The 11,572-nt window shown below is 66.6% G+C and overlaps 1 protein-coding gene across 1 annotated transcript; it reads left to right on the top strand.

The window, feature by feature from the left end:
• Window positions 1–519: 519 nt before the first annotated feature.
• Window positions 520–7,669, top strand: CPLX1 (complexin 1). Its single transcript, XM_024119278.2, has 2 exons — window positions 520–687; window positions 7,472–7,669. The coding sequence occupies exons 1-2, from the start codon at window positions 526–528 to the stop codon at window positions 7,667–7,669; spliced, it is 360 nt and encodes a 119-aa protein (XP_023975046.2). The 5' UTR covers window positions 520–525.
• The last annotated feature ends 3,903 nt before the right edge of the window (window positions 7,670–11,572 follow it).

Here is an 11,572-nt window from a genome sequence, read left to right as displayed (position 1 = left end):
CCTGTCCCCGGCGCCTCAGCCCACACAGCCGTGCACTCAGCCACGCTGCCGCCTTGAGGAGGCTGAGCCTCTGCTGCGCTCCGGGCCCAGAGAAGACACACACACACACACACACACACACACACACAGCCGCCCACAGACACCGACAGACACACGCGCTCCGCCCCAGGAGCTCCCGCAGACACACCGCCGCACACACAAGCGCGGCCCAGAGGCCTGCGTGTGCACTTGAACCCGCCCCACAAGCACAGCGTGAGGCCGCTGCCCTGCTGGACGGGAGAGGCGGGCGGGACGCGGGTGGACACCGACAGACACACACGCTCCGCCCCAGGAGCTCCCGCAGACACACCGCCGCACACACAAGCGCGGCCCAGAGGCCTGCGTGTGCACTTGAACCCGCCCCACAAGCACAGCGTGAGGCCGCTGCCCTGCTGGACGGGAGAGGCGGGCGGGACGCGGGTGGCGCAGGGAGCGGGCGGGCCTGGCCTGACTCCCGCCCTCCTGTGCCCAGGGGCCACCAAGGACATGGGGAAGATGCTCGGGGGAGACGAGGAGAAGGACCCTGACGCCGCCAAGAAGGAGGAGGAACGGCAGGAGGCGCTGCGGCAAGAGGAGGCGGAGCGCCAGGCCAAGCACGCCAGGATGGAGGCGGAGCGCGAGGCTATGCGGCAGAGCCTCCGCGACAAGGTGGGCGGAGGGGGCGGGCGCCCCGGCAGGGGCGGGGCTGCCAGACGGGGACCTCCTGCTGACGGCAGGGACCCGGTCCCATCCAGCCGGGCTCCTTAGACGGGGTTCACCCTAACCCAGCTCTTCCTGTTGCTGACCCGCGGGACTGCCCCGAAGGACACGACGGGGCGGCCCGCCCGGAGGGGAGGGGCGGGGCAGGGCAGTCAGGGGCTGGCCCCCAGGCAGGCCCTGGGCGGGTGAGTCGTCATGGGCGGGGGGAGGCACCTCACCACCCCTGGGTGGGCCTCAGACAGGGTGCTGGGGCAGCAGGTCTGTGAGCTGTGAGGTCTGGCTGGGGGCTGGCTGCAAGCTGGAGGCCACGACCTTTTCCAGAACCATCTGGGCGACCTTCCCCTGTGCGTGAGGGCAGTGACAGCATCGTCCCAGGTGCGGAAACCGAGGCCCAGAGCAGGGGCGGGTGTATGAGGCTGAGTGGGCAGCTAGGCCACACAGGTGGGCTGTGCCTCACGGGCATGTCCACTGCCCAGCCTCAGTTGCCCATCCAGCGCCTGGGTCAGAAGGGCTGGAGAGGCCGGGAGAGGTCAAGTGTGGGGCAGCAGCTCTGGCCTTGTCCAGGCGGGGCTGGGCTGGGCGCCAGGTGGAGGAGAGGAGCCTCCCTAGGATCCCAGGGCGTCCCTGAGCCACGTGGCCTCCTAAGGTCCACACCATCTCGGGGCTCGCCCACCACCCTTGGCCCCGCACAGGCCAGGCCCCTCCGTCGAAGGTGCTCGATTCCAGTCACTGGGTCCTGGGGCCCAGGTGGGGAACTCAGTTTGGGGGATGCTGCTTCACTTGCTTCCGTCCTGGCCCCTCACCCCGACACCCCCGTCTCTAGGCCCGAGGGAAGCGCTCCCAGACATTGGGGATGAAATCTGTGAGTAGGGGGCCAGGTGGGGGGCAGTGGGGGCCTCCCGAGGGGATCTCCACAGTCCCCAGCCCTAGGGGGACCAGCCAAGATGCCCGGGCTTCGGGACGGGACGGCTCAGACCACAGAACCCTCCCACCTACTTGTCTCAGCACCTCAGCCTGACGCAGAAGCTGAGGTGGGGGCACAGGCAGGGTGCCTGCAGGTCTCTGAGCCCACGAGGGGTCCCCCACGTTGGTGGGGGCATGGGGGCCACTCACCCTGATGTCCCCCCACTGGTCACTGGACACCTTTGCTGGGACCTGCAGAAAGTTCGAGCTGATTTTGCTGGGATGGCAGCTTGCGAGCCCCCCACCCCCAGGAGCAGCCCTGCTGCCGTCCTGAGTTGAGGACTCAGGCTCTTTGAGCTGTTTGCGGAAGAGCCAGGCAGCGCGCACCAGGGATCAGACAGCAGAGACAGCCAGACCCCACTCGGGCTGTGCTGGGGGACATCAGCGTAGCCACCGGGAAATGGAGGACAGGGCTGGGGGGAGTCAGAGGACAGAGAGACAGAGACGGAGATACAGACAGAAACAGAGACAGAGAGAGACCGAGACAGTGAGAGCCGCCCAGGCCGAGTGTCTTCTGAGAGGGGAGTGACGGGGGTAGCCGCGAGGGTGGGACAGAGACCGAGAGATGCGGGGGAAGGATGGGGCGGTCCACTGTCCATCTGTGTTCAGCCAGCCTGCCGGCCGTGGCTTTGTCCCAGGTGGACACCTACTGGGGAATCCTGGGGGGTGAACTTATTCGCCCCAGCCCTCGAGCCCCCAAAACAGGTCATAGTGTGTGGCCAGGTCGGAGCCCCCTGGGGGCGGGGCGCTGTGGGCATGGCTTCCCCAGCCTCCCCCCGCTTGGGAGCCAGGTGCCCAGTGAGCCCCTGCCCCAAGCCTCGGGAGCTATCCAGGGGCTCAGGTATGCATGTAGGTTGGGGCCAAGGCTCAGCCGGGCTGTGGGTGGGGGCGGGTGCTGTCAGTGTGGCTTTCTGTTCATAACACACTCCGCTCGTTTTGCCTTTAATAGGAAAGGCCCTTCTGTCCCTCCTCTCTCCAGACCCGCCAGTGGCCCCCATTTCTCCCAGGGCCTCAGCCCTACGTGTGCGGTGACCTCTTCCCCCCCCTTAACGGGGCTCCCACGTCCCAGGGCCTTTGCATGACTGACTGCTTCTCTCTGGAGCTCCCCGAGGCTCCTCCCTCCCCTCCCCCTCCCCACTCCTTTCCTGTTTTAGTTTGCTCTGCACCTGCCTTCATCTGACGCACTCATACTTTTTACTTGTGTGCTGTGCATTGTCCTTCCCTCACAGGGAGGGCAGGAGCTTTGCCTGCCTGCACTTGGCGCTTGGATGCTGAGCTAGCAGTGAGTGAATGAATGAGTGAGTGATGAGTGAATGAATGAATGAGTGACTGAATGAGTGAGTGAATGAATGAATGAGTGACTGAGTGAGTGTGTGAATGAATGAATGAGTGATGAGTGAGTGAATAGGCATCAGCTCCAGGGTCCTCTTCATCCTCAGGGACATCTAGTAGGACTTAAAGGTCACAGAGTGAGTCCCAGTGGAAGTGGGGATGTGCCCCACCCTGAGGGCAGCTGAGGTCCTGCAGCTCCATGTGAGGCCAGGGGGCAGGGTGACCCTCAGCCCCCCACATCCCCCAGCCAGGGACGGGCGATGGATCGTGTGCTCCCCTGTCCTCAAGACCCCAGCTTCCGGGGCGGCCACACGGAAGGCTGCACCCCTTGGCAGAGCCCCAGGGCCCTCCAGCCTGTGCCCTGTGGGTCCCCTGGGCAGGGGTCCTGCTTCCCCAGACGAGCACCCCGCCATCTGGTACCCGCGTTGGGTGGGTGAGCGCCTTCGCTTCTGAGGCGCCTCCATAGGTCCCGGGCTGCTCCGTACCCCCGCCAACCCCCAGGCCCGCCATGGCTCCACCAGCCGCAGCGGCAGGCCTCATCCGACCGTGCCCGGGCCTGCTCCGTGCGCACATCCAGGCTCTGATCTGGCCCGCCCAGGGGGCGGGGTGGTGTCCGCTGAGTCCAGTGGCCAGGGCAGGGGTCAGAGCTGGCCCCCGCCCCACGCACTGGCTGGGCCCAGGTTTCCTAACCGGCCCTGCCGGAGCGGTCCTCCTGCTGTCACGGGGTTAGGCGGGTCTAGTGGGCCAGGGCCTGTTCCTGGAGGGCGGCCTGCAGGGACGGTGTGGGGTGTGTTGGGGAGCACTCAGACGCCTGCTGGGGCCCCCCGGCCACCAGAGAGCTGAGTCCGCCGGGTGGGGGCCTTTCCTGGGTGACTGCAGAGCCAACCAAGGCAGTGGCCACTGGGCCAGGCCTGGGGGTGTGCAGGGAAGAGGGCGATGGTGAGCTGCCCCCACTCGTGGGTCAGAGGCAGCTCAGGACAGGCCTGCCGCATTCTGGACGCTGGAGCCCCAGGAGCCCCAGGTCCCCCCGGCAGTGCAGGGTGCAGGCCGGAGCACACCCCCAGCCCCGGCTGTCCTGACTCTGAGGGGAGCTCAGTGCCTGGTGCCCCTGCCCACCGACCCCTCCCCCTCCCCACGCCCCCAGGCCCTGCCCCCTCGAAGTCTGCTGGACACCCCTGTCCTCAGAGCCCTTCTCCACCCAGCATGCTTAGGCAACCCCCTACTGACCTCCTGCTTCCCACAGGTGGGAACCCTGGCCTTCAGGTGTGGCTCCCCCAGTGGACCTCGCTGGCCCTGGGGCTCCAGGCCCACTTCCTCCAGCTCTCTCCTGGTGCCACGTCTCCCCACCCACCCCCAGACCTCATGGCTGGTCAGAGAAGAGGGTGCAGAGCTGCGTGGCACGGGATCCCATCGAGCTGCGCCGTACAGGGCCCCATCGGGTCGGGGGGTGGTCCATCAGATGGGGGCCGAGGGGCCAGGCCGGGGTCACGCGTCGTCTGGGCGCCCGGCTCCCCAGGCAACCTCGTCTGCATTCGGGACTTACCATCTCACGCACCCGCTGGCGCTGCGCTGCGCGGGTCCAGGTCGGAGGGGAGGTTGGCCCACCTGTGTCATTTGCGTACGCTCTTCCTGATTTGCATACCCACCTTCTGGTTTGCGCACGCACTGCCAGGTTTGGTGCTTCCAGCTGCCCACGTTCCGCAGCCTCGAGCCACAACCACCCTGAAGCCAGCGCCGAGCTGGTGGGTCCGAGTAGATCCGGCCCCCACATCCCAGGTTTGTGCTGAGAATAACAGGTGTGGGCACATACGGATTCTCACCGGTAACGAGCACCGCGTTGCCCAGGGTGCTGGCCGCCCTGGGCTCCCTCCCGGCCACAGGGCGTGCGGTGGGGCCCTGCCGGCTCAGTGGTTGAGGAGGATGGGGGGTGTCCAAACCGGCTCTCAGCCAGACCCCATCCGAGCCAGGCTCTGGGAGGGACCCCAGAGGGTAAGGTGGCCCTCAGGTGTGCCCAGAGTGGCGTTAGCCTTGGAATGATCTTGAGCCTCAGTGGAGCGACTGGGTTGGGGCCTGGAGTCTCCTTCCTGGACCCTAGAGGGGAGGACCCTGACACAGGTCCCTTCCCAGCCCCGAGTCAGGGAGGCCCCTCTGCTCGACCACATACCGCATGTTCCTGCCCTTACGTGTGTGCCATTGTCACGCGCCCGTTCCGCCAGCACCGCGTGTTCCCCCGAGCATGTGCACCTCTGCTGTGGGTGTGTGTGGGCTTCGGCCACCACCGCCCCCCGTGGTGAGGAGGTCGCGGCAGGTGTGGCGACCCAGGAGGAGGGCCATGCTCTGAGGGCCGGTCCACCCGAGTGGCTGCAGTCTGGCCGGCTGGTCGCACTCTCTGCCCTGAGCTGACCTGACGGTGCTCGGTGGGGAGGCCCTCTGGGTAGCGTGCCGCCGCTGCTGAGAATACACTCCGGTGCCCTATGCCCCCCACCCCGCATGGAGACCCTTTCCCCGCTCCTGGCTCTTGTTCACGGTGCAGAGGGGCCTTCAGGCTGCCTAGATCCCCTGCTGAAGAGGGGTAGACAAACCCCTCCTCCCTCCCTCCTCAGTGGCTGAGGGCACCCAGGCTGCGCTCTGGTCACCGGTGGGCCAAGAGCATGGCCTCCCTCTCTCAGACTCTGCTGAACGTGGGCCTTGCCTCCCCCGTGCCTGAAGCCGTCCGCAGCCTCGAGGGGGGAGGTGGGTGCAGAGGTTTCCCTCACTAAGCTGGGGAGTGGGACACAGCCAGCCCCCACCCCCAATCTGGAAACAGAGGGAAGGGTCTTCTTGGAGGGCCAGGGTGCCCTCCCCCTCCACCCCCCGCCCCTGCCACGAGCACCAGAAGCAGAGCCCGCCGCTTCTTTCGGGGGGTGGGGTGAGGAGAGACGACCGGGCCTGGGGGACACTCCCAGGGCCAGCGATCCCGCACCGTGTGCTCCCCGAGGATTCTGCAGCCTGTCAATAATGGATAATCGGCCGTCGCTGACGCCCACACGTGCTCCCCCGCGCTCCCTCTTTACCTTCATCCATGCTCCTCTGCTCCCAGACATTGCCTAATGTGCAAGCCAGCGCCTCAGACCTGGCCGCGGGGCACCCCTCGGCCCAGCCTGGGCGGGTCCTGAGCTCTGCCCGCCAGATGGGCGACCTGCCCCCCAACGCGCCAGGCCAGCTTGGTCCCACCTGGTTCCCACCAGCCCGAAGGCAGGAGGTGTTTCCCTGGTCTCATGGCCGCAGGACCGCAGGCGCACACGCATCGGTGCTCTGTTCATCGGGGAGGGCTGCTGAGGATGCTGATGGGCCTGGCGGAGGCGGGGGTTCGTCTCCTAGAAACTTACTTCCTCAGTTCTGGAGACTAGAAGTCCAAAATCAAGATGTCAGCAGGGCTGTGCTCCCTGTGAAAGCTGCGGGGGAGAATTCTTCTCTCTTCTAGTTTCTGGGGGCTTCCGGCAACGCATGTGCCCTTGGCTTGCGACCGCGTTGTTCCCAACCCTGTCTCCGTTTTCATCTTCTACTCTGTGTATCCTTTTCTTTCTCTTACAGGGAAACTCTCTTTGGATTTAGGGCCCAGGAAGAACTCATCTCTATTCTTACCTTAATTATATCTGCAAAGGCCCTATTTCCAAATAAGGTCCCATTCTGAGGTTCCAGGTGACATGAATTTGGGGGGGACACCATTCAATCCACTGATGAGGGGAGAGTTGGGAGAGGGCTCAGGGCAGAGACACACGCAGGAAACCAGAACTGGGGGCGCTCAGCAGTGCCCAGGGGTGTTGCTGAGGGCACACCTAGATGGGGTTCCAGGACATCCACCTGGAAGTGACCGCCGGACACGGAGCATGCAGAGTGACCCTCCAGGGACTGGGGTCTTGGTGGCATCCGGGGATACTTGGCCGGGCAGGAGGGTGTGGCCACATGTCGCGGGACCGAGGATCTGGGCGGCGTGGGGCCCGCCAGCCACAGCACACCGGCTTCTCCACCGCTGTGGGCAGGCGCCCTGCCCCGGCTCCCTCCGCTCCGGGACCGCAGCCCAAGGCGGGCGGAGGACTGCGCCCACTTCCCCGGAAGGCGGGGCCGCAGGGGGGGCGGGGCCAGGGGTGGGCGGGGTCACGGCCGCAGCGCCCCGCCCCCACGGAGAAACGCGACTTTCGTCCTCCCCCGCTCCGTCTCCCGCAGTTCCACCCTCAGCGGGGTCCCCCGTCCCGGCTCCCGCCGTCGTCCCCGCCTTCTCCGAGGGGTCCCCCGCCCCTGCCGGGGGTCTTGGCGGTCGTCCTCCCAGCTGCTGCCTCCAGAGGCCCCTCGGCCGATCCCGCAAGCGCAGGGTGGGTCTAGCCCGCCCGGGCCCCGAGAGCGCCCCTCCCGGGTCCGGGACCCGCCCGCCTGACCCCGCCCGCCCTGTCCCCCGCAGTACGGCATCAAGAAGAAGGAGGAGCGCGAGGCCGAGGCCCAGGCCGCCATGGAGGCCAACTCGGAGGGCAGCCTGACGCGGCCCAAGAGGGCCATCCCGCCGGGCTGCGGGGACGAGCCGGAGGCAGAGGAGGAGAGCATCCTGGACACGGTCATGAAGTACCTGCCCGGGCCGCTGCAGGACATATTCAAGAAGTAACGCCCTTGCAGCTGGACAGGAGCCCGGAGCCCCGCCCCCCGCCCACCCCCGTCCTGCCCTCCGCGGGGGCGCCTGAAGGGATGTCGGGAGCAGAGAGCAGCCCCCCAACACGCCAATATAAGCCATAGCCCTAGGTCGATCCGCGCCTGGCCCCCTCGAGCCTCGGGAGCCTCCGCCCGCCTCTCACCCCATCCCCGCGCCGCCATCGCCACCGCCTCCGACGGAGGGGCGCCGGCTCCCCACGGCCCCCGCGGTCCGGGCTGCAGGCCCCGGGCACTAGCCTACGGGCTCCTCCGGCAGCGGCTGGATTGGACCTACCCCAGAGCCTGGGGAGCCCCTTCTCGCTCCTCCCTTCACCGCCCACCCAGCAGGGCCCGTGGCCGAGGACGCCAAAAGGGCCGGCCCTGCGTTGGTGGGCGCCTGTCGGGCCCACACTCGGGAGCACAGCCATAGCAGGGGGCGCGGTCGTGAGGCCGGGCTGGGGGCTGGGAGAGGCGCGCAGCTGGCGCCTGGGCTCAATCCCCCGCCCGGGGTCAGCCTGGAGCCCAAGCCCTACCCCGCACCGACGCCCGGGTTGCTGAATGTGCCGTCCAGCGCCCTCCATCGGCACCCCTTCCCTTCTTCGTCCGCCTGTGTCTGTCCTCCCGCTCCCTCCTCGGCCCCCTCCTCGGGAAGGCTTTGCTTCTTAGGACTGCGGTGGCCCTTTCTCTTCTCCAGGAAGGGAGAGAAAGCGATAGGCTTAGGGGGACACTCTCAGACCCCCGTCCCTCACACACCCCTGTCGCTCAAGCTCTTCGGCGTCCGTGAGTCCAGCTGAGCCCGGCACACTCGCCTCCCTGGTTGGCACCTCCTGTCCCCTCCGAGGCTGCTCGGGGGACGCCCTGCCCTCACCCTCCGAACACCCACACCTTCACCCAGAACCGGGGAGGAGGCCCAGAGCCCTGTGGGCCGAACGCTGTGCACCGGCAGGAGGGTGTGGCGCGGAAGGCCGCCCCGCTCCCTGCGGGCCCTCGAGGGGGTCGTCCCAGCCGCAGAGCCCGCCCGCTTGGACGGAAACGACCGCGGGCCTCCCAGCGCCCCCGTGGCCTCTGCCCTTGTGTAATTTGCATCACAATGTGTCGAATCTCAGGTAAATGAGGTCTTCTGTATTTGAGGAGTTTTATCTCGACAGAAAGCCCATCACCTCGGTCCCTGGGGCCCTTTCCGTCCACATCAAAAGTTCATCGTGTCCAGTGTCGCGGGCCCGGGGCGCGGCCCTCCCCAGCTCCTTAGAGAAGCCATAACGACTAGACGGCAATACCGACCCCTGGCGCCCAGCAACCCCCCCCCCCATGCCCCGCCGTCCGCGCTGCGCCCCGACACCTCCCGGTTCCTCGTCTTTTTTAAATGCTTGTTTTCACACTTTAAAAAGCCAGCTCTGAGCAGACAGGGCGTCGTCTCGTAGAAACCCCGCATCCCGTCCCCAGCGCGTGGGGCGCCCGAGCAGCCGAGCTTAGTGTAGACCGTGGATGTCCTCTGTCCGTCTGTCCCGGCGCCTGCGCTTCCTCCTGCATGTCGGGGGCCGCTGCGTGTGTTCTCTCTGGATGGAATCACAGCCAATAAACACCACAGTGATTTAATGCGTGCGGCCATTCCCTCCGGAGCCCTGGTTTCCCTGGGAGGCGATGGGGGTGGAGGGTGCAGCCGGGGTCACGGCGGGAGGGCCAGAGCCCGCCAACAGGGGGGCCCTGTTGGACAACCCCCACTAGCCCCCGCACCCGGCCAGATGGGAGCGCCTTCCGCTTTCGCTGGGGCCCCCGCAGGGGGGCCCCCCCGCCCTTTCTCCCTAACGCAGTCCCGGCCGGAGTCGTCTCCCCCTGAAATGCAGCCCGGGCCTCCGCAGCGCCCCTCCCCCCAAGGCTCCCCCCTGCAGCCCAGGCCCCACCCCAGGCCTGTCCTGCCGCACAGCTATACCGGGCCCTGGGGCCCAGGTCCCACTGTGCGGCCACACCTTGGGCCCAGCGGGGAGCTGAGGCTCAGCCCTGGGGTCCCCGCCCGTGGTCTGTCTGGTGGTGCCATCCCTCCTCCTTGTGCCCTCAGGGAGGGCTCTGTGTCCCACGCCTGCCCGTCGAGGCTGAGGCCTGATGAGGTGCCCGTGGGACCTGCTGGCTCTGAAACCTGGCCCGGGGGACCCCGACCCCACCCTGAGATGCCACGGCCACTTGTGTCCCCAGAAAGGCCTTGTTTGACCTCCATTTCTGGGGGCCTCTCTCCAGAAAAGTGGTATCTGTGACCTTCCTCGCCTGCTGGCTGAGAACGCACGGGAGCCTTCCAGCAGAAGCTGCCCAGTCTCAGCAAACAGAAAGGACACACTTGTCCCCCTCCCCGCCCCCATTCCTCTTCCCCTCCCCGCCGAGCTGTGCCCAGAATACTGCCCTGGACCCAGTGCCCCTTTGCCTCTGCCTCAGAACTTGCACAGAAGCCTTTGTAGCCAATCCTTGGCTTTGGGATCTGCGAGCCACCGCCCCCAGCATAGCTGCTCTTAGGAGGGGACCCCAAACAGCCCCCATCATCAGTCTCCACACACATCCCCCCCCACCCCCAGCCTGGCCTGGACTCATCTCAGTCTTCAGCAATTAGCCAGGTGTGCCAGTGATCTGGATCCCCTTCCCTTGGGACCCCAGCCAGCCCTTCCTCAGTGCCTGGTGGGGCAGACCCCTTGGGTGCCAGGTCCCAGGACTCCAGGGAGAGGCACTCGTTCACTTCAGGCTTGCTGAGCCCCCATGCTGTGCAGAGCTCTGTTCTAGGCACCGGGGGTAATTGAGGTCCCTTCCTCCTGGGACTGATTGCTCCAGTGGCCAGATGATAGACGCATAATAAATCAGGTGGTGGTTTCTTCCGTGTAGGAAATTGAGCAGGATAAGGGGCAGAGAGGATGGTAGGGTAGCTGTTTCACCCCCGAGGAGGTGACATGTGCAGACAGGCCCCAACGAAGAAAGGAGGGAGCCCCGTGGGCCTCTGGTGGGCGAGCATCCCAGGCAGGGAAGAGCAGCGCCAGGGCCCTGAGGCAGGGGCCAGCTGAGCACTTCAGAGTAGCGCTGGGACCGCCCGCCCACCGTGCCCTTGCCCCTGGGCTTGCTTTAGGACCGCACTGCCTCTTCGCAGAGTCTCCTTCCTTTCAGGACAGTTAACTCTATTCTGACAAAGCAGAGCACGCTTTGATACTTGGCCCCCCAGAGACGTCCTCCACTGCGCAGGCAGGCAGGTCCTCGCCCTGGTCCCTGTGGGCAGCCGGCCCGGGGCAGCACTCTGCTGGGATTTGTTGTTTCTCCTCTCAGGCGCCCTGCACTCGCCCAGCTGTACGAGTCACCAGCCACTTAACCATCAGGGCTGTCAGGCCACATTTTTAAAGATCTGGCAATAAAGGACCATGTTGTCTAGTTGTGCTAATCCGCAGCTAGACAATCCTGCCGTCCACGATCGCAGCCAGCGGGGCTCGGTGAACCCTGGGTCTGGGCCACCTGTCCACACAATTGAGAACCTGCTCCACTCCTGCCTCAGCCAGTTCCCGTCGGGTCCGAAAGGAGGGGTAGTGTCTCGGGTGAAGGGTGGGTCTCTTGGAGCCGGGCTCGCGCTCGGGCCGAGCGGCGGGGTTGAGGGGGTCGAACTGTGGAGCCTGGCTTGCACAGGACTGGGGCGGGGGTGGGAGTGGGAGTCAGGCTGGGGGGCGGGACCGGAGGCGGGCAGCGTTAAGCCAGGATGAGAGGCCGAGCTGGGGGGGGGACTGGGGATGGGCTCGGGGGTCGAACTGTGGAGCCTGGCTTGCACAGGACTGGGGCGGGGGTGGGAGTGGGAGTCAGGCTGGGGGGCGGGACCGGAGGCGGGCAGCGTTAAGCCAGGATGAGAGGCCGAGCTGGGGGGGGG

The sequence above is a fragment of the Physeter macrocephalus genome, chromosome 7 (assembly GCF_002837175.3).
Source record: "Physeter macrocephalus isolate SW-GA chromosome 7, ASM283717v5, whole genome shotgun sequence".
Taxonomy (NCBI): domain Eukaryota; kingdom Metazoa; phylum Chordata; class Mammalia; order Artiodactyla; family Physeteridae; genus Physeter; species Physeter macrocephalus.
Note: the sequence above shows the minus strand (reverse complement) of the source record. Positions and strands in the feature narration are given on the sequence as shown.

What these genes read in the sequence shown, in the direction of transcription:
- CPLX1 (XM_024119278.2), top strand. Translation starts at nt 526, where the DNA reads ATGGGGAAGATGCTCGGGGGAGACGAGGAGAAGGACCCTGACGCCGCC. An exon ending in GGCAGAGCCTCCGCGACAAG is followed by an intron (nt 688 to 7,471) that starts GTGGGCGGAGGG and finishes TGTCCCCCGCAG; the next exon opens with TACGGCATCAAGAAGAAGGA.